This window comes from Stigmatopora argus, chromosome 14 (assembly GCF_051989625.1).
Source record: "Stigmatopora argus isolate UIUO_Sarg chromosome 14, RoL_Sarg_1.0, whole genome shotgun sequence".
Classification (NCBI taxonomy): Eukaryota; Metazoa; Chordata; class Actinopteri; order Syngnathiformes; family Syngnathidae; genus Stigmatopora; species Stigmatopora argus.
In genome coordinates, this window is record NC_135400.1 from 11,189,189 (window position 1) to 11,213,016 (window position 23,828).

Consider the following 23,828-nt stretch of genomic DNA (forward strand, 5'->3'; position numbering starts at 1 on the left):
TCCATTCCCTCTCTCACACACACATACAGAGTATTTTGCACAAAGTACTCCTTCTACATTGCTCTTACATTATTCATGGAATTTATTGATATTCCAACCAGTTCTCCGCACACTGACCTCAATTTGGTCTTCAAACTGTATTGTGGCATCATAATTAAAAACCTTACATACAGTATCTGTACATAACACCCTTGTTTAAACGCATTTTCCGGAAATCTTTCCAAACTTAAAACATTGAACCCCCATTTTAATACCCAAAAAAGACAGAATTCTCAAGGATAAATTCATGTATATCACAAACGCATCTACGCCAACCACAGTTGTTAAAGAACCCTTCCACCGTATACAAAAAGTCAGAAGCATAAGACAATCACAAAGGATAGAGTTATAAATCAACTGTCTTCACCCTTATAAAACCCACACATAATACACTGCCATGAAGACTCGGGTCAAGTAATGACGCCGACCTACGAACATTACTCCCTTGGGGTACCAGAGAAAGGAACTGAATATCTCATGATTGTTTTCTTCCTTTGACTAAACCTTCCGTCCTCCTCCCTTGTCTGGCGAGCAAAAGTTGCTCCATCTCTGCTCACCTTCCTCTTTATGCCTCTCTCTATCTTGAATTAGAGGGATTAGAAGTGAATGCAGGGCACCCTGGGGCCAAAGACCACATTACAAGGACTTGCTGATGCAGATCATGGGAATGACCTTGTCTTGAATCTTCACTGGATACGGATAATTGTTTGTAATAATCCCACAAACCAAGGTTAGGGTGGGTCTCCCATAAAAATACAGACAGGGGATAAATGAAGACTATCGGTAATCTTACATTACTGAAACATACAACCATATACATACATTTACATTTATGATGACAATAAAGGCTTTTGATTTACCATACCTGTCAACTTGTACGATTTTCCCGTGTTTCATAGTTTTAGTTTTTTTGATCATTTCAAATTGTGTACGGCGTATGACAACTTTTGTATGGGATTTTTTTAAACTACATTTTTTTGTAAAACCGATCTCGTTTTACCCATTTCAGCTCTAATCGGATCGTCTCGGTCACTGGTAGCGGACAAAAACGTCATCGTCGACTGCTAATATTGTCATGCTATAAGCATGATATGCGCACACACATTCCCCTTTCACAAGTCCGCCTTTTCACTATATAAATATGGCGTGTCAGCAAGCAATGTACCCAGATAGTCAACGTCATACAGCGACATCTACAGAATCTTGATTTTAGTACCAGAAGGCAAACCGACTGATTGAGAACTACGTCCATTTTGGGGAAATTTTAGAATATGTGCCATGTTGCATTTGTACAGTTTATTATCGCTTAATAAGGGGAATTGCAATTATTCATAAATGGAGAAAAAGGCTGACAGGTATGCATTACTGACCAAGTTTAGCCAGCATTTTGGCAAGAGTTTTTACCATTCACATTTAGTGACTTGGACAGGTTTCCTGACCTTTCAATTTTGTACATTCTCTGGTGAAAATGTTTTCCCCCCTTTTTAGTGTGTGTGCTGGTACCACTTGTACATGTACAGACCTGCGTCTAGCTCGGATGAAAAATGTGTTAAAACAAGGAATCTTTTTTGGGGGGACACACTAAGAGGGAGATAAAGAGTTAGATTGCGTCTAATCTCACATCAGACTCTCACAACATGAAATATATTCGTATTGTATTTAAAGATAAAAGACAAGTGTCAACTAGTGCACCACTGTGTATTTAACTCAGGGCAGTCATAGACTTTAGTGAGTGATATAGCCATTAAATGTGAATTCTTTTCTACCTTTAATTTTCTCTCATGCCATGCCAGAGAACATGAACTATGCAACAATGTGAACATTTTAACATCAAACTGACAAGTCTTTTTTGGAGGGTGATCAAAGTCATTCTAACCAAGGCAATGTAAAATCCTACTTTTTTATTTCGCTCCTATCAGATTTTTTTAACAACTCATTAAAACATTGTAAATCTATTCTGATGCCACTACCTCTTGCCAATAACAATAAAACATCAAAATCTAAAACCATTCTAGGATCCAACGTCCCACACACACACATACACACATACAAAAGTGAAGGGCAAGTGAAGAAGCGCAAAAAAGTGTCTTTAAGAATTCTATTATCCACCATCTGTTGATGATGCTATGATTTATTGCACATCCTCACAAGTGAAGTATTACCTTTTTATGGTCCCCATGCCTTACTCATAGCTCTGATTTACAATCCACAATGAATCATCCCTCTTGACATTTTTTATTCTCTCAGACAGTTTTAAAAGTTACCTTAAAAGAGCTGTCTGTGAGTTTTTTGAGGGAACTTTTACAAAGTTATGTCATTGTAGCGGAACACAAAACCCCAAAAGGGAGCAAAACACAGAGACTAGTTTAGATTTCTAAATATTAGAAAAATAATCTTGTAACATTATATATTATTATAAAACAGGTTTGAATTCAAGTCAAGGAAGCTTTTACAGAATTTGAGAAATGCAAAGGACTCCGTCAAAATATGCAAATGTGTGACAAATCTGATCCAGACTTCACCAATCGGGTGTCTTACAAGGGTCATGAGTAGAAAACATTAAGGTTCTGCTTTGTTTTAGTAGAAACATGGTTGGTTAAACTTAAACTGTCTGTTTTAGATTGGTTGGAATAAAATATATACAAGTCTAATTCAGTGTAGGCTAGTACATAGTCTAGTATAGTATAGTACATTATAGTATGGTACAGTATAAATTCATTAATTTTCCGGTCCACTTATCCTCACAAGGGTTGTGGGGGTGCTGGAGCCTATCCCAGATAACTACATGCACCCTGAATTGGTTGCCAACCAATCGCAGGGCGTAGTACAGTGTAGTGTAGTGTAATGTCGTGTAAGAGTATAAAAAACAGTGCAAAAGTATTGATTGTATTTTTTTTGACTACCACAGGACATTAAAAAGGTATTGATTTGATGAGTGAATTACTTAGGACGAGCATCTTGGAGATTGCTGAACTTTGCACGTAATTTTTGGCTCACTTTGTCAGAGGGAGGGAAGCAGAAGCCAAAAAAGAGGAGGCTTTGAACTACGGTCTAATAATTTTAGGTCTTAAATATGTCAACAAGCCTAAAATGGTAAAAGAAATGAACAATTTGGACCTCGTCAGCAGGCATAGGTAAGCAGTGAAAAACAAATGTTGTAAGTGTATGACTGTGTGCGGTTTCTATGTTTGTATACAGTCCTAAAGCTCAGTTGAGCAGGAAACCATTCTAATGGGTGTGGTTAGCAACTCATCTGTTAACCTTGTCTTGTTTTTCTTAGCTGACATCAGGGAAGTCCCCGTTCATCATTTGGTTAACAGACCTTTTTGCTCACACAGACGCCACCCAATCACACAAACACACACTTGTAGTGTGTAGAGCAGGGCTGTCAAACTCAGTTTAGTTGGCGGGCCACATTAATGCAACTAGATCTCATGAAGGAACAGGATTTCAAATTTAGCAAGCGTATTCATAAAAATTCGGAAATCAAAAGCTATTTCTTAGATAATAAAAGCACTTTGAAAGATGCATTTGTCGTCATTACCTTTGTTTCTCTTGTTGCCATTTCCCCTCGTCGCCATAAACGCCACCTCTGCGGGACGGTTGACTTGAGGAGACAGCGCTCCGTTCTTTGGCACCGCCGGAGGCTGGATGACAGGTACTGGTCCTGGGCTTGTATCGGCCATGACAGGCCGTGAGAAGGAGGCAATCCTCTGTAAAATGGAGCCAACGCTATCTCCGGCATGATCTTCCAAAAGGCGAGCAGCTCTGCGATTGGAAGGACTAGGAGAGACGGCAGCGACGGGGTTCACTTGGGCAAATTGTGGCTTGCAAAGTGTTCCTAAGGGAAGGGTTTGGGTCGGAGAACGGGGGGCAGATGGGCTTGAAGGAGCAACGTGATGCTGTAGGCTCCCGATGCTCCTCGGGGGAGGCTTTGGGGGGTTTGGGCTGACGGGTTGTTGGTCAATCTTAGCAACAGAGGTGGTGCTCACCAAGCTTTCCAGGTCCAAGGGAAATTTACCAAGTCGCGGAGTGTCTTTGGCCTTGGGCTGGGTCGTCTGGGGGCCTGAATAATGTTGATGGCTAGGGCCGTAATTACCGTCAACTTCAGGAGAATTCGCATTTTGAAGACGTCTGTTCCAACTGGCATTCGCATAGTTATATCTCGAGCCAGAGGAAACGGGGCCTCTTTGCACGCCTACCACTCCACCTCCTCCATCACAAATCTGAATGTCCAAACTGGACATGGAGCCATGATTAATCCCGTGAGAATCTGGTGCCCCCAACACTAAACCTATCCCTTGGTCTAAAGCAGTCCCATGAGAGGAGAACTTCAAGTTTTCACCTATTTGGAGCTGCTGCGGTGAGAATTGAGGCTGGGTTTGGGGGTGTTCACCCTGGGGTGGAGAGGTTGGATAAGATATCAATTTGTTGGACTGAAGTGAACCTCCACCCACTCCAGAGTATTCAAGGCTGGAAGTGGAGCTATGAAGGCTGTCGTTGTCACTTCCTGGTCCACGCAACACAGAGAACCCACTGTTGGGGTTCACCCTGCTTTGAAAGGATGCTGCCCGATTCACACTGGAGTTGTTGTAAATGGCCGGCTTGTTCGTGGTTCCACGGTTGAAGGACAGGCTGCTGACAAGCGTGCGGGACCTAAGGACTGGGCTAGGATTGGAGCTCCGGCTCAGGCGGTTCTGGTATCCTGCGGAGCCTAGGGCGTTGATGTTGTTGAAAGAAGAAGAAGGGGATTGTCCTACGACTCTCACGTCACTGGTTTTGTTGTGGCTGTGGAAGAAATGGGAGGGCGAAGGAGAGACTGGGGAGGAAGCAGTGGATGCCGAGGAGAAGGATGGTATGTCGTCCACGTCTTCAATGTCAAAGGATCTCTTCAAGGCTGAGGGGGAAAATTGTTGCATTTGTTAGTAATGGAAATTAAACTAACTAAAAAAGCCATTTAAAGAATTTAAAAAAGAATTTCAACATGGGTTTCAGAGGGATTCAATGTCAGAATTAGATCTGCATCAGACTTTTGTGTTACTATTTACAAAACAACATGGTGCAACTCCCCCTTTTCAGTCAGCCATTGTTATTCTTAATCAAGACCTTGGAAATGTGTTGATTTGAGTTGGTTTCCTTTTACTAAATGGAGGAGACAAATACTTTGAAGTCTATTTTGTCTTTTTTTTAAAGGAGTGAAACATAAATTCATGGCCAAAATCTTTCCGTGACCACACACATTCAACGCAAATAGATATATTGTATAGACTGTACTTGTTTGGGGTTATATTATTACATTTAATTTCCTCAGCCTTCTCTCCCTTTTGTTCGGATTCCTCAGGCTTGAATGATCTTTGACACTTGCCTTTGTATGGCAATGGTGTCCCTTTACCCTGTTGAACATAAACACTCTTACTTCAAGCTGCAAATACAAAAGAAAGATTGAGGTCGGAGCTTAAGTTTTTGTGGGGTTTTACATTACCAATACAACACAAAAGGAGAACGATTGCACTGGTGGTTTAGCTAAAAAATGAGTTTTTAATTTGAAAATTGAAAATTTGAATGATAAGGGTTACACTATTCATAGTATTTCCTAGAGGAGCAGTATCAAGTTCATATTTAAAGTTATTTGCAAATGTACATGACCTTGCATCGGACATGTGATGTTTTTACGTTTGTATTTCTACTTTCAGAGCTGTTTAGGGGGAAAAAACATACAAAGCAGGGCATTTAAACGTCAGGTGAGGACTGTGTGTTGATCTACAGCACTAAGCCGAATAAGCTATGCTGTAATTTCACTTAAAATTAAGACTCAAAGAGGCTCTATAAGTCATACAACGAGACCAGTGACCCAGTAGGACCATATAGACAAGCTCACTGTTTTGGGGGCATATTGACAGTTTTTTCCATATAGGGTTCATTTAATGAAATAGCGGTTTATCAATTGGAATTGTAAACATTGCTCAAATTCAGTCTACATTCTGTGTCCCGTCTCCATTTTAACAGCATATATTTTGCATATTTTTGTTGATCTTTGCATAATTAGAGTTTTCTAAAGCTGAGAAAACCCCTGGTTAGAGTTTACGCATGTCGTCTATTTAAAGGTGCCATTGTTTTAAATCACTGCTTGGAGTCGAGTTACATCCTGTTGCTTCCAAGAGACTACAACAAAGTCCTTATCATCCTCTGTTGTTTTAACATTTGAGCTGTCTTCTGTATCTTGACTATTCTTTCTTCCCACTTTGAATCACAATTATTGAAATAATGCATGAAATAAATTCATCAATTATGTCACCTTCTCTGATAAGCCCCACTTTTTGTCAAGGTTTTTGTAGATAAGGGACTCTACCATGATGAAAACAAATCACAAAATAAACAACGTTAGGGCTTGTAGCTTTATACAAACACAAAGAGTCACTAAAGTCTAATTTCAGTTCCTTCCTGAGAAGACTCATGGTCACGGAAGGCTCCAGGCAGGCTGAGGGGTGTGTGTGTGCGTGTGTGTGTGTGTGCGTGCGTGTGTGTGTGTGTTGAGGGCTGACTGAGGTTACAAGTGTGAACCTGCCTCCAGTACAAAAGATAGAGTCCTGGTATCAGGTAATTGCTGGCACCCTCCTGGAGACTAGGGAAATAATTACGGTGGCAATTGTGCATCATGTCTCTGCTTTGCGTGGCGTGTGTTTGAGTGCTGTGAAAAGCCTTTGGCTCTACTCCTTCTTTTCAGAGTTGTGTACAACTTCAACTTGCCTTTTAACAAACAAATCCTTGAACTTCTTTTCTCTCGCTAATGCCAAAATGCTACAATTTATTAATCTAAAAGGGTGTTTGTTACTTGAAGTGATCTTTTAGTTTTAGAATCTTTTGAATGTCAATAATGGTGATGGAAGCAAAAGACTATAGCCCAATTTTTCGGGTTTTATCATGTAAAACATAATACGGAAATTCTGCAGTTTTCTCCATTGATTGAATTGAACTAAAAGCTTGTATTATTATTGTATAATGAGATTTAAAGCTTTACCATGAGGCACACAAATAAATAATCAATAAATAATCACTAACCACTTTAGTCACTTTTTGTACGTACTTATTTATGTGACCACTCTTTCATGTGGACTACTTACCTACAATGACTACTTATCTATACTGACTACTTATCTATGTTGTCTACTTATCTATGTGGACTACTTATCTATGTGGACTACTTATCTATGTGGACTACTTATCTATGTGGACTACTAATCTATGAGGACTACTTATCTATGTTGTCTACTTATCTATGTTGTCTACTTATCTATGAGAACTACTTATGTATGTGGACTACTTATGTATGTGGATAACTTATGTATGTGGATTACTTATGTATGTGGACTACTTATCTATGTGGAGTAGCTATCTATGAGGAGTAGTTATCTATGAGGACTACTTATCTATGTTGACGTCTTATCTATGAGCACTACTTATCTATGTTGAATACTTATCTATGTTGACTACTTACTTATTATGTTGACTACTTATTTACGTTGTTGACTACTTATTTATTTACTACTAATTTGTTTATTTATTTTAATATGAACATAAGGCCACCAGGCATGTTTAAGTGATTAGCGCCATCCCGTCTTAAAGTTGAGAAGTGCAACAGAATTTAAGATGATTCTCACATGGTCCATATCCAAAGACATTTTAAAAATTTGTAATAAGAATAAATTCTGGGCAGCGGGCCTTAGTTTGGACGCTGCTGATTTATAACGAGTATGAAAATAGGGTGCTTAATGTTCGCTGGAAAAAAAAAGAAAGTCAAAACACTGGACAATAGTTCCTTTTGCACTGCCATCTCAGGACTGCGTTCAAGAAGGAAAGGCGTGACAGAATGTTCAGCGATAAGGCAGCAGGCCCCTTTTCTTTGTCCATAGAAGTGACACCACCAGGAAAGTACAGCAGCTCACCCAAAGAGCGTGTCTCTTGCGGAATGCTGGAACTCTATTTAAACTTACGCGCTGTGTGGTATCATTATGAAAACAAGCTAATCAACGTGGCGTGAAATAATTTTGATGATGGCATTGTACAATATGCCGGCACGTCAAGGAGAGTGCACTTGATAAGTAGAGTAAATCAGTTGTGTCCAAAACTTTGTTGTATGGGGGTTGCTTTGGAAAAAAGGGGTCGACTTCAAATTCTTCCGCTTTCATTTGTCAAAGTGAAGATGGGAAAAGGGTTAAAAAAAATCTGGTCTTAATTTTTTTGAAAGCATCAACTCATTGGCTGGCATTTTCAGCAATGAACACCCCATCCAATTTGTAGATAAAAGTTGGAAGAACATATTGTGTCATCAGGAATTTTCCTCTTAGGACGTTAGTTATGTTGAGATTTCAAACAAACTGTCAGTACTACAGAGAAAAGCTTGGCCTCCTTGAATATGATGAATATTCAGCGATGACTAGTGAGATGGATTATTTTGAGAACCAATAAGTAACTGGAAAGATGCAAGGGCCAATTTGTCCTGTGGACATACAATAAGAGGAGGCCCAGTCCAGGCATGTTGGCGACCCTACCCCCCACAAACCCCGCAACCCTCCCTTTCCTGCACATTCCATACAGGTAGCCCAGACAGATAAGAGAACATGCACACTGACATGAATATGTGCTCCAACACACATGTACAGGACATACACATTCACAAATGAATACATATAGATACTTTGCGGGACCCACTTCCGTGATGACACTCGTACAGACACATAAACACACACTCACAGACACACAACTTCCATTTAGTTAGAGCACATCTGGAAAACACATTCCAAGCAGACCTTTGCAATGATGTTTTAACACTGAAAATGACACAGGGCCAGGCAACTCATAAGCAGGCATGTGCACATTCAAACTCAAAAGCCCAACTGGTGCTTATGATTATTTCACATGTCTGGCAATTATTTACCTCATAAGCACCTGTTGACTGAAAGATGCAACGGTCTATTAAAGTGTGTCCATAAAATCATAACAAAAAAATGCCATTTTAATGATATTTTGCTTGGAATTAAAATGTAAAGTAAATACATGAAATATTATTTGCGAACTGTACATAAAGATTGATTTATCCATCCATCCATTTTCATCCTATTCAGGGTTCAAGCAGGGCATGTTGTTAATGCCGTCGGATTTACTGCAAGAAGGCAGACGACACTCCCCCAGTTTAAATAATTGCCCGTGTCATGCCATCAAAGGCATTGAAAAATAAGAATTCACAGCCAATCCTCCGAGTTTAAATTGGACCTCTATCACTGTCAATGGTGGGCAATAAATTAAGGAAAAAAATGCACATTCAAATGTAAGATATTGGCATATTGTAGTAAAGATCACTCTTGCATGAAGCTAATTTACCGTTAACTTCCCACAACAGCTATCATAACATTTTCCTATCGGCGGTGTTTACAACCAATGTTGCGTAGTATAGTAATTTTTTTTACAGCCTTTAATACTTTGAAAATGACATGATTGGGCCTGACTTCCAATCGCGTGATTGCAATGGAAGCAGACCACCATACCATTAGGTTTTGCTTTCCAATGACACTGATACAGTCAATTCACTGTTGTTTTCACCTTTAATTTCAGATTACTAGGGTAAACTTGCAAAAAAAAAAAAAGGAAGGCATGCAGGCAAAAATAACTAATCATCTCCACATCAATTTTCTTATTAGTGCAATGATAAACTATATTTAGCTAACACTAATGCTTTTTTTCCCTGGTCTGTCATTTGTTAATATAAAATAATTAGGGTGTCGTCAGGGCCTGACAACTTCAGACAAGTCAGAATAAAAGACAGCGTGTACTGATGTCTTGCCAACTACTGATCCATTATGGAAGAATGGCTTGGCAGCGAGCCACCTTCGGGGTTACCTGCTCGGGGTTACGGATTCACACGAGACAGATGTCTCAGAGAAAGAATAATATAGAAATGACTAGGCACAAACCCCAACAAAAATCTGTGTGCTGGTAGAAAATGACTGGTCGCCGCATGTACAAATCTGTATCCAATTACCTGTATCCCCTTTGTTTTCTCTGCCTCTCTGTAACTTTAACAACTCCCGACAGTCTGGGTCCTTGGTTTATATCCTCCACTATGCTAATACAGGCTGGAATGCGTTTGTAAGTACAACTTGTTATGAGAAATGAGAACGAGCTTGTGTGTAGGTGCGCACGTGTCCGCGACCTCAACGTGGATGTGTGCGCGTATAGTATGTATGTGAAGGGTGACTGGGTCAGAAAGTCATGGGACCCTCTCTGATCTCTAGCGGTACCAGGATGTGACAGGGACTGGAAGGCAGCTTTGAGCCCCCCCTGGCCTCTTCTAATCTGCAGGGTCACCCAAAGGCTTGAATACTCTGTTGACTCACTGGCCTATCAATCGCCTCGGCAGTGTTTACAGGTTCAAGTAAGTCGTATTGCTAAAATGAGAGAAACTGACTATTATTTGTCATTGCAATGTCCATTTTTGTTAAATAGGTCTAGATTCTAGAAGTTGCTCAGCTTTTGCACTGATTGATTAATTGTGTTTATGTATATACAAAACATGTGACAGTATGGCGCAAGTTGTATTAAAATGGTAGCTTTTCAATGAAAGTTTTTAGAAAAATATTTTTGACCTCAAAGGGCGAATTTGAAATGCAAGACTTGAATTCAAAATATAACGCTTGAATGCAATTGCTTGAAATAAAAAAAAATCATTACAATACAAATTGAATGTGAAGTGTAATTTTAAATAGAATATATTAGTCTGAACTGTATCCCAACAAACCGTAACCTGAAGGTTATAATTATAATACTAAATAATTTGCGATTGTGACATTCAATTCAGTTTCTTTGCATTTCTAATTCATCTATACAAAAAAAATTGACACTTTTTTCTCATTCAGGTCTCATCACTCAAACTCCATTGCCCTTCGTGAGCGTGTAAATGGGAAATATTACTTCAACAAAAGTATTTCACACACAATTACACATTTTTGCGAAGAAGAAACGTTTGGTTCCATCACGCCTCGTCAGGTTTCTCCATGTGATGTGTGTATTGGATGCTAGCGTGTGTGAAATTCTGCAAGTTTTTAACACACACCCTTGGGGGCTGATGAGCTAGCGTTCAGCCTGCATTCCACAACCAGCTACAGAACAGCGTCAACACTTGTCCCACTGTTAGCATATCTAATTTAGACGAGGTAAATCTGATTGCCAGTCTGCAAAGAAAGTGTTTACCAAAAAAACACTCCTAATTTCTCTCACACGATTACAGTTTTAATAAGATCTTTAAATGGGAAGGAATTTCTCTGGCTGAATAGAACCTAATTGATGCATTAAATATTCCCGCATTTCCTACAATAGGAAGGGTATACTTTTTTTTTTCATTCCTGTCTTGCCACCAAACTGCAAAACCTAAATTGAGACGACTTAAGTTGTAATTTTGAGGAGATATATTTACAAATATCAATATATACTTCTTCTGCTCACTGTGTTTATTACATAAAAGAGGAGGAAAGTCTTACATTTTTGAAATAACAAACATTACTTTTGTCTATCAGGTTAATGAAGGTATGGAATTAATTTCTTGTTATTATTTTTAATTCTATCATCTTACATTCATAAGTCACCGGGGGTGCTGGAGCCTATCCCAGTCAATTACTGGCACCAGCCTGAATTGATGGCCAGTCACTTGCATACAATTTAAACAAGAAATAAATTTAAAAATTTAAATGAATGAAAAAAAAAAAGAAATACACTGACTAGTCACACTTTTTTTCATAATCTTTAATTAATTACTCAGTCTGGCATTAAATTCAGTGCCATTGACGGCGACAAATGTCATATCCATTTTTGGGTCGAATGAAGAATCAGTCAAAATGGATTGGACATCTTGCATCATCAATGGCTGCCAATTGGTTAAATGTCTACAAAAAAAATTAAAGTTGAAATCCAACTTTTTGCGTCAAGTTTATTGATTAACAGACATGACTTCCCTTTGATTTCTCAGACCACTTGACTTTTTAAGACTGACATTGATCCGCAGTGTCCATAAGTCTTCCACAATTGTGAAAAAAAGAGGCTACTGTTGCTGTCTATGACTCAAGGCTACACTAATTTGTTTTAGAAGCGCAGATCAACACCTGTCTTAACAGAGGAATGTGGAAAGAGAGTTAAGAATGAAAGGAGAGAGGGCATCTTTTGTTGCTCTGGCCCCGCGGGGCCTTGCGACAAGATGGATCACCCAGGTGAAGAACAGAGTGTGTTGCTCTGTCTATGACCAGAATGTCCGATAAATGGCTGCATTGATAAAAGATAAGAGGGCGGTAAATGTAGAAAAAGTGCTACTTAAGTAATTTGGCCACGAGTGTGGACAGCGAGATTGCTATGGAAAGGATGGGACGGATTCGAACAGGCCGTTCGGTCGTCACGCCAAATTTTCTGCTGCTTCAGAGACGTTATTATCTCCAGATGAGATACACTCATTCATTCCCACACAAATTAGAGGAATGCTTTTGAGATTTTTTGCAATAGATGACCTCTTATGTCTCCTGAGGGTTTTTCATCGGACTCAATCACACCATCTAATTAGAGGGGTACTAGTACTTTAAGTGCTCATAATGTAGTATGTACTTGACCCTTTTCTTGGGTTGTTATGCGCTTATGAGACCATCCATTTTTGGAATTGACTCAGCATATTCAATGTAGTGAGTGTATTCGTCCTCATCCAACAATCTTGATACTACAAATACAAGATATTTGTTTATCATTATGGTATTTTTCTTTTTCATTACAGCTGCCACTATAAACATGCAATAAGTCTCAGATGTATTTGATACTTTTATCCTTCCTTAGCTTTTGTATCCAACTTCCCAATGCAGACAAGAAACTTGTCAATGAGCAAACAGCCCAAGGGTGCAATTTACGCATTTCCTTTTACCACAGCAACAAAACCAGTAAAGCAATAAAGCAATTCTATATTACAACTTCACATACCTTCAAAATCTGATAAAATCCCTTCGAGGTGGTCATTCACAGAGACTGCCGACATCCTGTCTGAAGTTGACAATTTAAGTCTGGTGAGATAAAGTTGGTGGTTTTTTTTTCCCTCTCCCAAAATGAATTCGTAAAACAATTAATATTCAAATCAGTGGTGGCTTATGGGCACATAGATGTCTGAGTAGCAGGAGTGATGATGTCCCGTCAGTTGTGTGGCTCTGGTCTCCGAGTGGGCTCCGCGAGCACTCAGTCACAGTCACAGTGGCCCGCCCAAAGCCAACCCTCATAGTCAGCTCCGGCCCCCCGACCCCCGGCTCGGTTGGACCCGAGGGGGACATGTTGATAGGGGGACGGATGGATAGTGGGCGGAGAAGCACACACCACCTGGAAAATCCCTCAGTAGAAATTCTCTTTCTAACCCCCCCTCCATTCCAATTTCTCCCCTGTGGCTACAAGTGAGACACTTAAGCGAAAGCCAGAAACTTCATACGGAAATGTTTGCAAACTTTTGAAATGAATTTAATTGTCGATCATAACCTGATTAAGAATGCAAAATTCCAAAATGTTTTTCTGTCTAGGAAAATAGCCAATGTGTTAATTCAAATATATTTACTCGAGAAGATGGGGGTCTAAACTACGGCTCGCAGGCCTACTGCGGCTCATTTTAGCCGAGTTTGAATGGCATGCAGCATGAAAATGGATGAAGTTATCATTGACAAGAAGCTTGAGTGAAGCCTACATTGTATTGCACTTCTCAGCGTCTACAACTGGTCACTTAAACTGTGCTTCTCCAATAGCTTAGAGTTGAAATCAGACATTTTGACATCTATGTAGGAAACTGTAGAATTTAAGTATTTTGTAATCAAATGAGAAAGAATGGAATATCTTGGTGATTATCTTGACTTTTTTGCTGTCACTGGATATTATTTCTTTCTTCTGCAAATTTCTTTCAGTAGAGCAAGTGTAATCATACATATTCCAATATATTATAATTGTAGCCCACATTTCATTCATTGCATTTGACAGTTATAGACAAAATACATTTCAACAAGGAAGGGTGGCATTGAGTGATCATGTTTCATTGCCATTGACGGAAATAGACGTCAATAAGGATTTACTCTCTCTGTCACCCTTAAAACAAAAGAAAAAAAAAAGTTTTATTTTGAAAAGGTTGAAATTGTCGACATGACATGAGCCTCAACTGGAGTTGTCAATAATGCCTCATGTATGCCTCCCTGTGGAGAAATATTCCAAAAAGCCAGGAAGCTTCTTACCAGGAAAAAGTCCTCAAATCAGGGATGTTAAACCAATTCCACAAAGGTCAAGAGGGTCCCTGATTTCGTTCCAACCAATGCAGTGCAGGCAGTTGAACCAATGAATTTTCTGGGGAAACAAGAGGTACCTGACTGCAATCAACTGAGTACACCTGCAGGTGAAAATGTGTCTTTTTCATTGGTTGAGAGGAATACTTTCACCTTTTGACCCTTCATGGAATTGGTTTGACACCGCTGCCTGAAATAATGGTTTGGGACATGTCACTCATTTTAAAAATGTTATGAGGTTACGTTTAGAGCGATTAATTGAAATGAATAATAAAATGCACCTTCCCAGTCAAAATAGTAAGAGTACATAGTAACATCGTGATAGCAAAGCTACTTATATTACATAGCATATCTAGTCAGTCATAATTTGCATCAGTATATTCTCTGTTCATTTTTCTGCATTTTCTGAATAAACCATAATTTGAGTACACTAAACTCTCATGTTTCACATTGAAACTGTTCCAGCCTAGAAAAACACTCAGATTTACCTTTTTGTTTTTAATTCCAAACCTTCTAGGCTTGCATTTATTCATTTTGGAGGTTATCCCAGCCAACTATGGGAACCAGACGTTGGACACCATGAATCTGCGGCCGGCCATCCTTCCTTTATTTTGAAGGCAGTGTACTCAGTTTCCGTTTACACGGCCACAGTGCCGCTAGCTAACTTTATTGTCACGGCTGATTAGTGAGAAGCAGGGAGCGTGCAGGATTCGTGGTGGTCGTGGCGTGTAAAGCCCCCCTGGAAGTGGCCTCTTCATAATAATAATAATAATAATAATAATAACAATATCAGGTGAGTGCATTTATCACATTAAACGCCAATAATGCCTGCTTAGATCTTCTTTTAATGACTGCATCACATAGTCATACCGCACAGGTGCGCGTAATCACACTTATGTCCTAAGAGTTTTTACAAACAACAATTACGCATAGAATTCACAAATGTTTGTAAAAGGTTATACTATATTTGTTCTATTTGGAAGCATTGCTGGTTCGGGGATTTTTTTCCCCCATCAGTGTATTGATGAAATAAATTTGTGTAAACATTTTTTTCTATGATTGCGCAAGTAGGAATTGTGTTTTTTATACACTAGTGTTACTAAGGAGATTGTAACTGCCACATTAAGGTTGAGTGTTCGAATCTTGGCTAAATCATTCATCTTATCAGGTTTGCATTTTGTCCTTTTCCCCCCTTTTATTTTAATGTAAAAATGTTATACTAAGTGTCATTGGTTGTTTGCTATACATGTATGTCACCTAGGATTTCATGGCAGGCAGTCCAATACCTCTTCAGTCATTTTAGCAGGCATGATCTTTATTTCTTTAGATTACAGTTAAAATATGTATTTATTTCACATCAGGCTATGTGATATTTCATTGATTTTTTTCTGAGGTGTAGGTCTACCCATTTATTTTAAATCCTGCATCACAACTGCTACTAGAACACAATCTGCAAGGATACTTCTTACTTTTATTTTACCTTGCCAGGTTGCTACCAAAGCCCAATTTTTTAATATATTTATTTTTTTACATTTTCTCCTTTGACTTTGCAAGTCACTCCGGCACGGAAAAAGATTTACATTCCTATCACACATGTTTTTTTTTTCCAGACAGCAGAATGATCCACTTATGCCTCTGACAATAGGTGTCCAGAAATATGATTTTTTTCCCCCCAACCAATAGAACGACCCAATTTTTGTATCCGGGAAAAATATGGTTAGAGAAGTAAGCAACTACAGTCTCTCATAACTCATAGCTTTCATAAATTGGAGCTGGTTATTTTAGACCACTAGATTTGATCATTTTGTCACACTTTGGCTGTGTGTAATGATTGAGAATATGTAATTACCAATTTTAATAGTTAATCAAAAATGAGGCTTTGTGTAATGGAGAAAAAAAACAACCCTTGAGATTTTACTGCAAGTTGTTAGATGAAAGTTTTTACATTACCTTTAAATGTTTGAGGTTACATTTTTTATTTGAACCCTTTTAAGCACGAATAATGTTTAATTATTATAATAATGTGTCATTATTTTCCTGGTTACCAACTAAGTTGACGTTTTCCTGGTTGAAAACCTCTGACACTCCTCAGGGCCAGCCTTTTAAGTGAAGAAGAAATTATGCATTTGTGTTGCTTTCCTCACTGTGCAGGGTCATTCAGGTCCGTGGTGTAATCAATAGCAATGTCAGCGGGTGGGATACGGAAGAGAATGCTAACAAGACAGTGTGTCTTTGCATATGTGCTTGAACATGAGCGAACTGTGCGCTGCTATCAGTATGTCTGCTAAGATGGATTTGCTTAGATCTGGGCTTCTTTGCATTAATAGACAAGCAACAGCATTATCTTCTGGTGCTATAAAAGTAGCATCTAATGCTTTCATCACAAAAGCCGCCGTCCTGATTTTCGTTTAATGTTATTCACGATAGATTAGATTTTTCCATTTTATTGTAGGTAGCGACTGTTTTTTTGGGAAACTATAAAAAAAGTTTCAATTTAAAATAAAAAGAAAGTGAATGCTAATCACAGCCGTGACTGATGTTATAGATTCATTGCCTCGAATAATTAATTTTGGTGATCGTAGATCTATATTTGCTACCAGACAGTTTTATATGTCAGGTCCAGTGGGGAAGATAAAAGGTTTTTGACAGATTGTCTGTGAGATAGTTTATTTTTTCATTTCAAAACAACTTTGTTTTCCCTCTTTAATCCCTGTATCACTGAATCTTCCAGATTGATTTCCTCGCAAATTTACAGTAATACCTCATTTATCGCAGTTAATAGGTTCCAAGACCTGCCGCAATATTTGAATAACCGCGATTTATGGACAGTGTTTTGATGGTGTCTATTTAATATTATTTGTATTTTGAAAACCCTCTCCGTACTATTATTTAACTCCCGAAGGTAGAAATGTCTTCTCCTAGTGGCCAGTGAAATACTCTCCAATTGTGACTTGCCTTTTTTCCTCATTTTCATGTTTGTATTATTGTTCCTGCACTATAAACTTTTCATATTTGGTAAGACGAAGCCGCAATGTGGTGTATCCGCGATAGTCGATCCGCAAAGTGGCGAGGTATTACTGTGTCGCTAATTCTTGTACAGCCATGTTGTGATGCGATAATTGAAACGTAAACGCAGACAGACATAGAAAATAATCAGCAGTGAAGCAATATGGGCCCCAGCGAGCGCCTTAGGATATCAAAGCGATAGCCAAGATCACTGGTCTTAACCTGAAAAGATATTATGCGGCGATTGGAGAGGTAAAGTGAGCCGGTTAAAATGCGATCAGATAACAGCTGGATCCTCCCACTGGACTTCTCTAATCACATCCCAAAACACAGCGGAAGCTTTTTATTGCTCATAATGCCTCTGAATACTAAATCCCTACAATTTAAAATGAGTGTACTTGAAAATCACAAAGTGAGGTGAATTCCTAACTAAAGAGAAGAAAATTTAAGTAAACCAACCACACTCTAAAATAGTATTTTTGACAATATTTTGCAATTGCCATTGACAGTTAGAGACACAAATCCATTCTATTGACGGTGATCAATGTCCAATCTAATTAAAGTAAATATGGATTTTGCTACTAACTAGTTAATACTTTTTATGTTAAAAAAAGTTTGGACCCCCTTGCTATACAAAAATACTCCCTATCAAACATTCTAAGGCAAATATTGACGCATGTCCAGTCCACCAAAGAACTAAAATATGGTCTCTTTACTTTGCGCAGGACCCAAAAATAGGGTCCTCCATGTCTATTTGTGTCCTCATGTTTCGTTTTATGGTAAAATAAAAACACAGAAAAGAAACTTTTAATGTAAGAGAAGCAAGATATCATATTTGTTTCTTTTTCTCCTTAAACGTTCAACATCTCATTCCAAAATGAGTCGAGATGAAACGGAGAGTACCGATGGATACACTAACAGAAGCCGTTCAGCCTTTCATCCAGTTTGTGGCTTTTCCCACGTTTGATTTTGCATCCTGGCTGTTTCTTCATTAGGAAGCGGTTCAAACCAGATGGAGTCTGGCAGCACAACATTCAGAGAAAGCATTAGATAACTTGGACATCTACCTCAAGTCTAGCGTTCCTTGTGTGTGATGCGCTGTGTGTACTCGCGCGTGTGTTTGTGTACAGAAGGGAGAGGGAGGAAAGGGATCAGCAGCATGCAAAATGGTTGTGCACATCAAAGGTTTTGCCATGATGCGCGCAGAAGCTCAGTGTCTCTGCCAGGAAAGACCACTGCTGATACCAAGCTATTTATACTCAGTTGAAATTCACGATCTGTCTTAAGATGTTGATGCTAACACCGTTAAATCCACCATAGTGCCACTTCAAGCAGACATACTTGGTGGGAATATGTGCACCATCAAAGTGCGAGATAATCCCCGTATGTATTTCCCATGCATTTTTCATTCACGTGCTTTTTAGAGGGTTGGAATCGGGGAGAAAAATATCACTTTTTTAGCATGTGTTTATTGCTAGTTAAAATGATTAAGAGCTACAAAGCAAAAGATAATCATCTGGAAGGGCAAGGATATTTCCAAAAGAAACTAAAATAGATGTTTTATAGTACGTAACATTGCAAAAGTGCCTCAGATAGATGAATTCTGCATTTGTGCAAACAACATAAACAACCACAAAGTATACCAAATATATGCATATATATTATTTACATATTGATTTTTTTAAAATGGTATTTAATAAAAACTGAAAAATATTATCATAGATAAAAAAAATCCAAAAATAAATAAGTAAACATGTTTTTTGCGAGGCTAATGTTCATATTTGCTGCTGTGCCAATAATTTAATGATAATAGTTATGTGAAAATGTAATATCAGAATATTGTTGTGGGTTTTATTGGCTATATTTTAAGCAAACAGTGGCCCCAAAAATATAAAGACAGGACTTTGATGCCCATGTGATAGAGGAACACATTTAGTTCAAAAGGATTTACAGAAATTTGCTTTTCATAAAATCCCCCTGAAGCCCAAAATTGGTTTGTGTGTGTGTGTGCTCATTGGCATAAGGGGGTTTGCTTATAGTGTACGCTCAGCCATGTGTGGGCTGCCTAATTAGTGCTTCTGATTGTGTGTGCGTGTTTGCGTGAGTGTGTCAAGGACCCCAGAGGATGCTGTTTTCCTCATTTGTGGTGACAAATAGGCAGCCTTTGGAGAAAGGGCGATGTGCTGCGCTGCAGTTGACCCCTGACATCTCATTTGGACCTGATATATGGGCGCAGTCACAACGTGCTGTTTCCCATCTGATGAAATGACCAAGAAGCGTTCAGCCTGTTTAGCAGAGAGCTACTCCAGCACAGCGTGACGGACTGGATGCAAGCATGTGTTGTGAAAGGAACGCCCTGCTGCTGTTTTTTTTTTGTATTAATAGTGGACATTTTTTGGTCATATAGGTTCCATGTCTGCCTGGGTTGGATCGTATTGTCCGATTCCATTTTGTCTTTAATACAATGTAACGTTTTGTAGTTTACTTGCGATGTAGAATGAAAATTCCAATCGTTTCGAAATCTTGGTTGCCATTAAATTTTTTTTTAACTTGTAGTTTTCCAAAATTTGGCCTGTTTTCTAACATTTTACAGACCCGCCCACTACTTCAGCTAGAATCGATTTATTTTGTAATATTTATCATTTTCATTCATGTATCATTTAACTTACTATGATGAGGGGAAAAAATCTCCCTTTTGCTTTTAAAAAAAATATATAAATATATCATTTTGAAGAATTATAGAAATAGAGAAATAAATTAAAGTAATAATAATTGATAATATAGATTTTTTTTTTTACGACTAAAAATGTTCACTTGACCTATAATCATAATGGTCCCTGAACGGCTTATTAAAAAAATGTCAGTTTACCTTAATATACACTATCATTCTATATGTATGTACTTTTATGGTCACAGTAATACAATGGCTATTTTTTTCTGTACTCATTTTTCCTCTTGCACGCTTACAACATTCGACAATCTTATCATTATTCTCCGCCGAGCTTCACGTACCTATTCCGTAGCCTGGCTAATCCCAATTTAATCAGAGTATGCATACATTGCACATTGAGACCGAGATAGGGAGGAGAGAGATGGAATAGTGAAAGAATGGATTGCCAGAAAGCCCTGATTGAGGGGAAGACGGGTCAAGTAAAAATAGGGGAAGGATTGGAAGCATGAATAGCCCAAAACAAAGAGTCGGAGGATCAGAAAGGAAATGAAGATAACGCTGGAGAGAATTTCTTTCAAAGATAAGTGCGTCAAAAATTAAGCAGGCAGGGTAGAAGCCTTTCTGGAAGCAAGTGACGTATGTATGTCGGATCCCAAAACGTTTATTGTTGTAATGTACGTGTCGCTCAATAAAAATGATAACTGCATTTGCTCATGCCGTTGCCACTTAACCATTTTAGGGAAAGTGGTCACTACAGTGTGCAGCTATTCATAAATTGAGACATTTGACCCTTCTGTAGGGCAAGTGACTATTTTTGGTCATTTAAGTTATTTTTTTATTTCAACACTAAAGACCTTTAACCCCTTAATAGGGCAGTTTAGTGGCTATTTTTTGTCATTACAAATCTGATCGATAATAGTCTTTTTTCATTTTCCATTCTGCTTATGTCCGCATCCGCAAGTGTCACGGGGGTGCTGGAGCGTATGTCAGTTAATTATGGGGAGTAGGCACGAGACATTCTGAATGAAAACTGAAATACGCTCTGGTTATGACCACAAATAATATAAATCTAAATCTAATCTTAAGTTTAGATTTATTTTCATCATATTTAACTCTTTGCATGCCATTGACAACGATATTTATTCATTTGAACAAGGAGGACTGGTCATAAATGCTAATCTAGAGTAGGAGTAAAGTGTAAATTAGCCTTCCACTTGTTGCCACTGATTAATTTTTGTGTTGTTTAATCCTCGTATTTTGGGTAATTTCTTCATATTAAAGGATTTCCCCATATATTTTGGATGCATTATGGAATTGGCAGGCACGTCCTCTCGTCAATCCATGCACTCTGCTCTCATATTTTGAGGCTTATCTACTCTATATACTTTCCAGCAATTTCCAACGTATGGAGCATGGATTGGTCTCATTGCTGACCCCTCCCCAAAAACCACAACATACCTGAAAAGACCGGAATTTGGACAAAACTGAAGCCTTCTTTTCAGCATCCCACAGCAAAAGGTAAGGTGAATAATTGATGAAGGTAAATAATTAGACAGTGAATGTGCATTCTTTTTAATTTGGCATCCCCTTTTGAATGTTGTTAGTGGTTTGTGCCATTAAATTCCTGGTTTGAATTAAGCACCATGTCAGAAGTTCAAATTTATGCCCCAAAAAATGGAAGTAATGAGTCAATTTTCATTACACGTGCACCACAACTGTAAATATTGACTTTCAACCATGCAAACCTAATTTTGGAGGTAAGAGCAATAATGCAGGGATTTCCTTTCAAATTTGGAGTGGCCAGGTAAGTCCTGTGTTCATAAGGTAAGTGGAAGCTCAACACAGTAGTATACCATATTAACACTGGGCCATCAGGCTACTGTTATCGACTTGATCAGATGCGACGACTCGGTCAAAGAAATGGTTCTGTCTCTCTAGACCTCGCAGAGGATTGCAGCCATAAAATGCCCCGAGCAGAAGTAATAAGCACATCTATCGCTTGCATTTTCTATGGGAAAAGCTGTTTTAGCAGTTCATGTGAGAAGCGTCATCAGTCAAGGTAGCGATTCTACTTATTCAATTAGACTCCTCATTCAGAGTCAGCCGGAGTGGCGAGAAGGATGAGAGTTTATAATTCCAATCAGGCAGCCCAAGCAGTGTGATAAATGGCTAAATTAAGGGTCTTGAAGTTTGATAAATGCTGTTGATTACATAGGTTGGTCCAATCAAGGCCAATGTGCTGTCTTGGTGTTCCTTGGACAGAGACAAAAAAGGAGCTGTTTTAAGCAATCACAATAGTAAGTACTGATAGAACGGTTCTTATTTAAAATGGATTTATTAACTAAAATTTTCTTTTGCATATTGATGTCCACGCATTTGCATACTATACTTCAGAAAGACGTAACTTTTGTTGGAGTAATAGAGAAATAGTAAAGCAAAAAAGGAGGAAAACATTCCCAGACAGTGGTGGACACTTAAGTGTTTATATATTCATATATTGGATCCGTGAAGGCAATATCAATAGTATTTGATTCTTGGAAATATAGTTGATGGCTCATTGTATGCATTCAAGCCACTAGTCATGCTCCAGACTGATTGCAGTGTTGTTAATTACTACCTATTGTCCATGTTAAGTGGAAAACTTTTACTGTATGTATGTTTTTTTGGGGGGTCCATTTTATTTAGGCTCAAATGTTTGATATTCCTCATTCTCAATGGAGTAAAACTTATTTATACAACTTTAAGGTGTATCCCATCTCTCAACTAAAACAAGTTGACAGCCAATCCTGGGGCATGTAATCATAATTGTTTTAAAAATAATTGTTATATTAGTAATGGTGATACTGAGTTTGATTTTCAATTGATAATGGAAGAATTTGATATCATCAAGTTATGTATATATATAGTCTGCCAGTTAAACTAAAACACATGCCGTAACTGACAGTTGCCACTAGATGAGGCAATAATCCTTGTGGAGGACACAATCATATTTTATTTGATTTAAAAATATATACATATAAATATATATTTATTATTTTTTTGAAAATTGTCTAGGAGTTGCAAATGAAATTTATATAAAGCTCTAGGTAACCCTTATGTAATGTGCAAGTCATACATTTTTTCCCCATTCTATTTTGATTTCACCAAATCCGTGTATTATTAGAGTGGGGGGCATCCCATAAAACTAACCCACAAAATGGAATATGCTTTACATTTATAAATAAGCATTTTTTCCAAGGTGAGCTATGTAAATAAGTTCTCAAATCATATTCAAAATTCAATATCAGTTTCTCACCTCCTGCTCCGTGATGATTTCCCGAGTGGCCTTCATTGCTTTTATTTATTTTATTTCCAGATTTGAAAACTTCTTGAATAGTCCCTATTAAGGGAGGCAGTGGGAGGTCTTCGGGTTAAAACCACACGCCCCCTCTTTGATTACAACTCTCTTGCACAAATTATTCATTTTTTTTAACTTGTACAGGGCACTAATTAAATGCATTGGCACCATCAATGGTACTCAAACATGAGCATTCACAGCCGGTCCTCGTATATTTTGGGCATCTAACGCCGTCAGTGGCTTGGAATTGGTCAAATATAAAAAAAAAAAAAAAAAAGAGAAAAATAAAATACTTTGAGGTCACCCGGGGTCAAAACCAGTGGAGTTCTTTTATGCATTTTGGTTTAATTAGCAATTTAATTTTTCGTAACATTGTATCAATATATTAAAACATGCAATACTGATTCATAATTTTAAAAATGTATACAATAATAATTGCTAATATTAC

The 23,828-nt window shown here is 38.2% G+C and overlaps 2 protein-coding genes across 2 annotated transcripts in view; one reads left to right on the top strand and one right to left on the bottom strand.

Moving 5' to 3' along the window:
• septin12 (septin 12) overlaps positions 1-13,308 on the bottom strand; it is a 29,940-nt gene extending 16,632 nt beyond the window's left edge. The window contains exons 1-2 of the mRNA XM_077618223.1: positions 13,042-13,308; positions 3,584-4,936 (exon numbers count right to left, since the gene is read on the bottom strand). Coding sequence (XP_077474349.1) covers positions 3,584-4,936; positions 13,042-13,096 — 1,408 coding nt within the window. The 5' untranslated portion in view covers positions 13,097-13,308. The remainder of the gene's footprint in view (positions 1-3,583; positions 4,937-13,041) is intronic.
• Positions 13,309-15,021: 1,713 nt separating this feature from the next.
• The window catches only part of rbfox1 (RNA binding fox-1 homolog 1), a 69,675-nt gene continuing 60,868 nt past the window's right edge, over positions 15,022-23,828 (top strand). The window contains exons 1-2 of the mRNA XM_077618712.1: positions 15,022-15,159; positions 21,436-21,561. The gene's annotated coding sequence lies outside the window, so the exon portion shown is untranslated. The remainder of the gene's footprint in view (positions 15,160-21,435; positions 21,562-23,828) is intronic.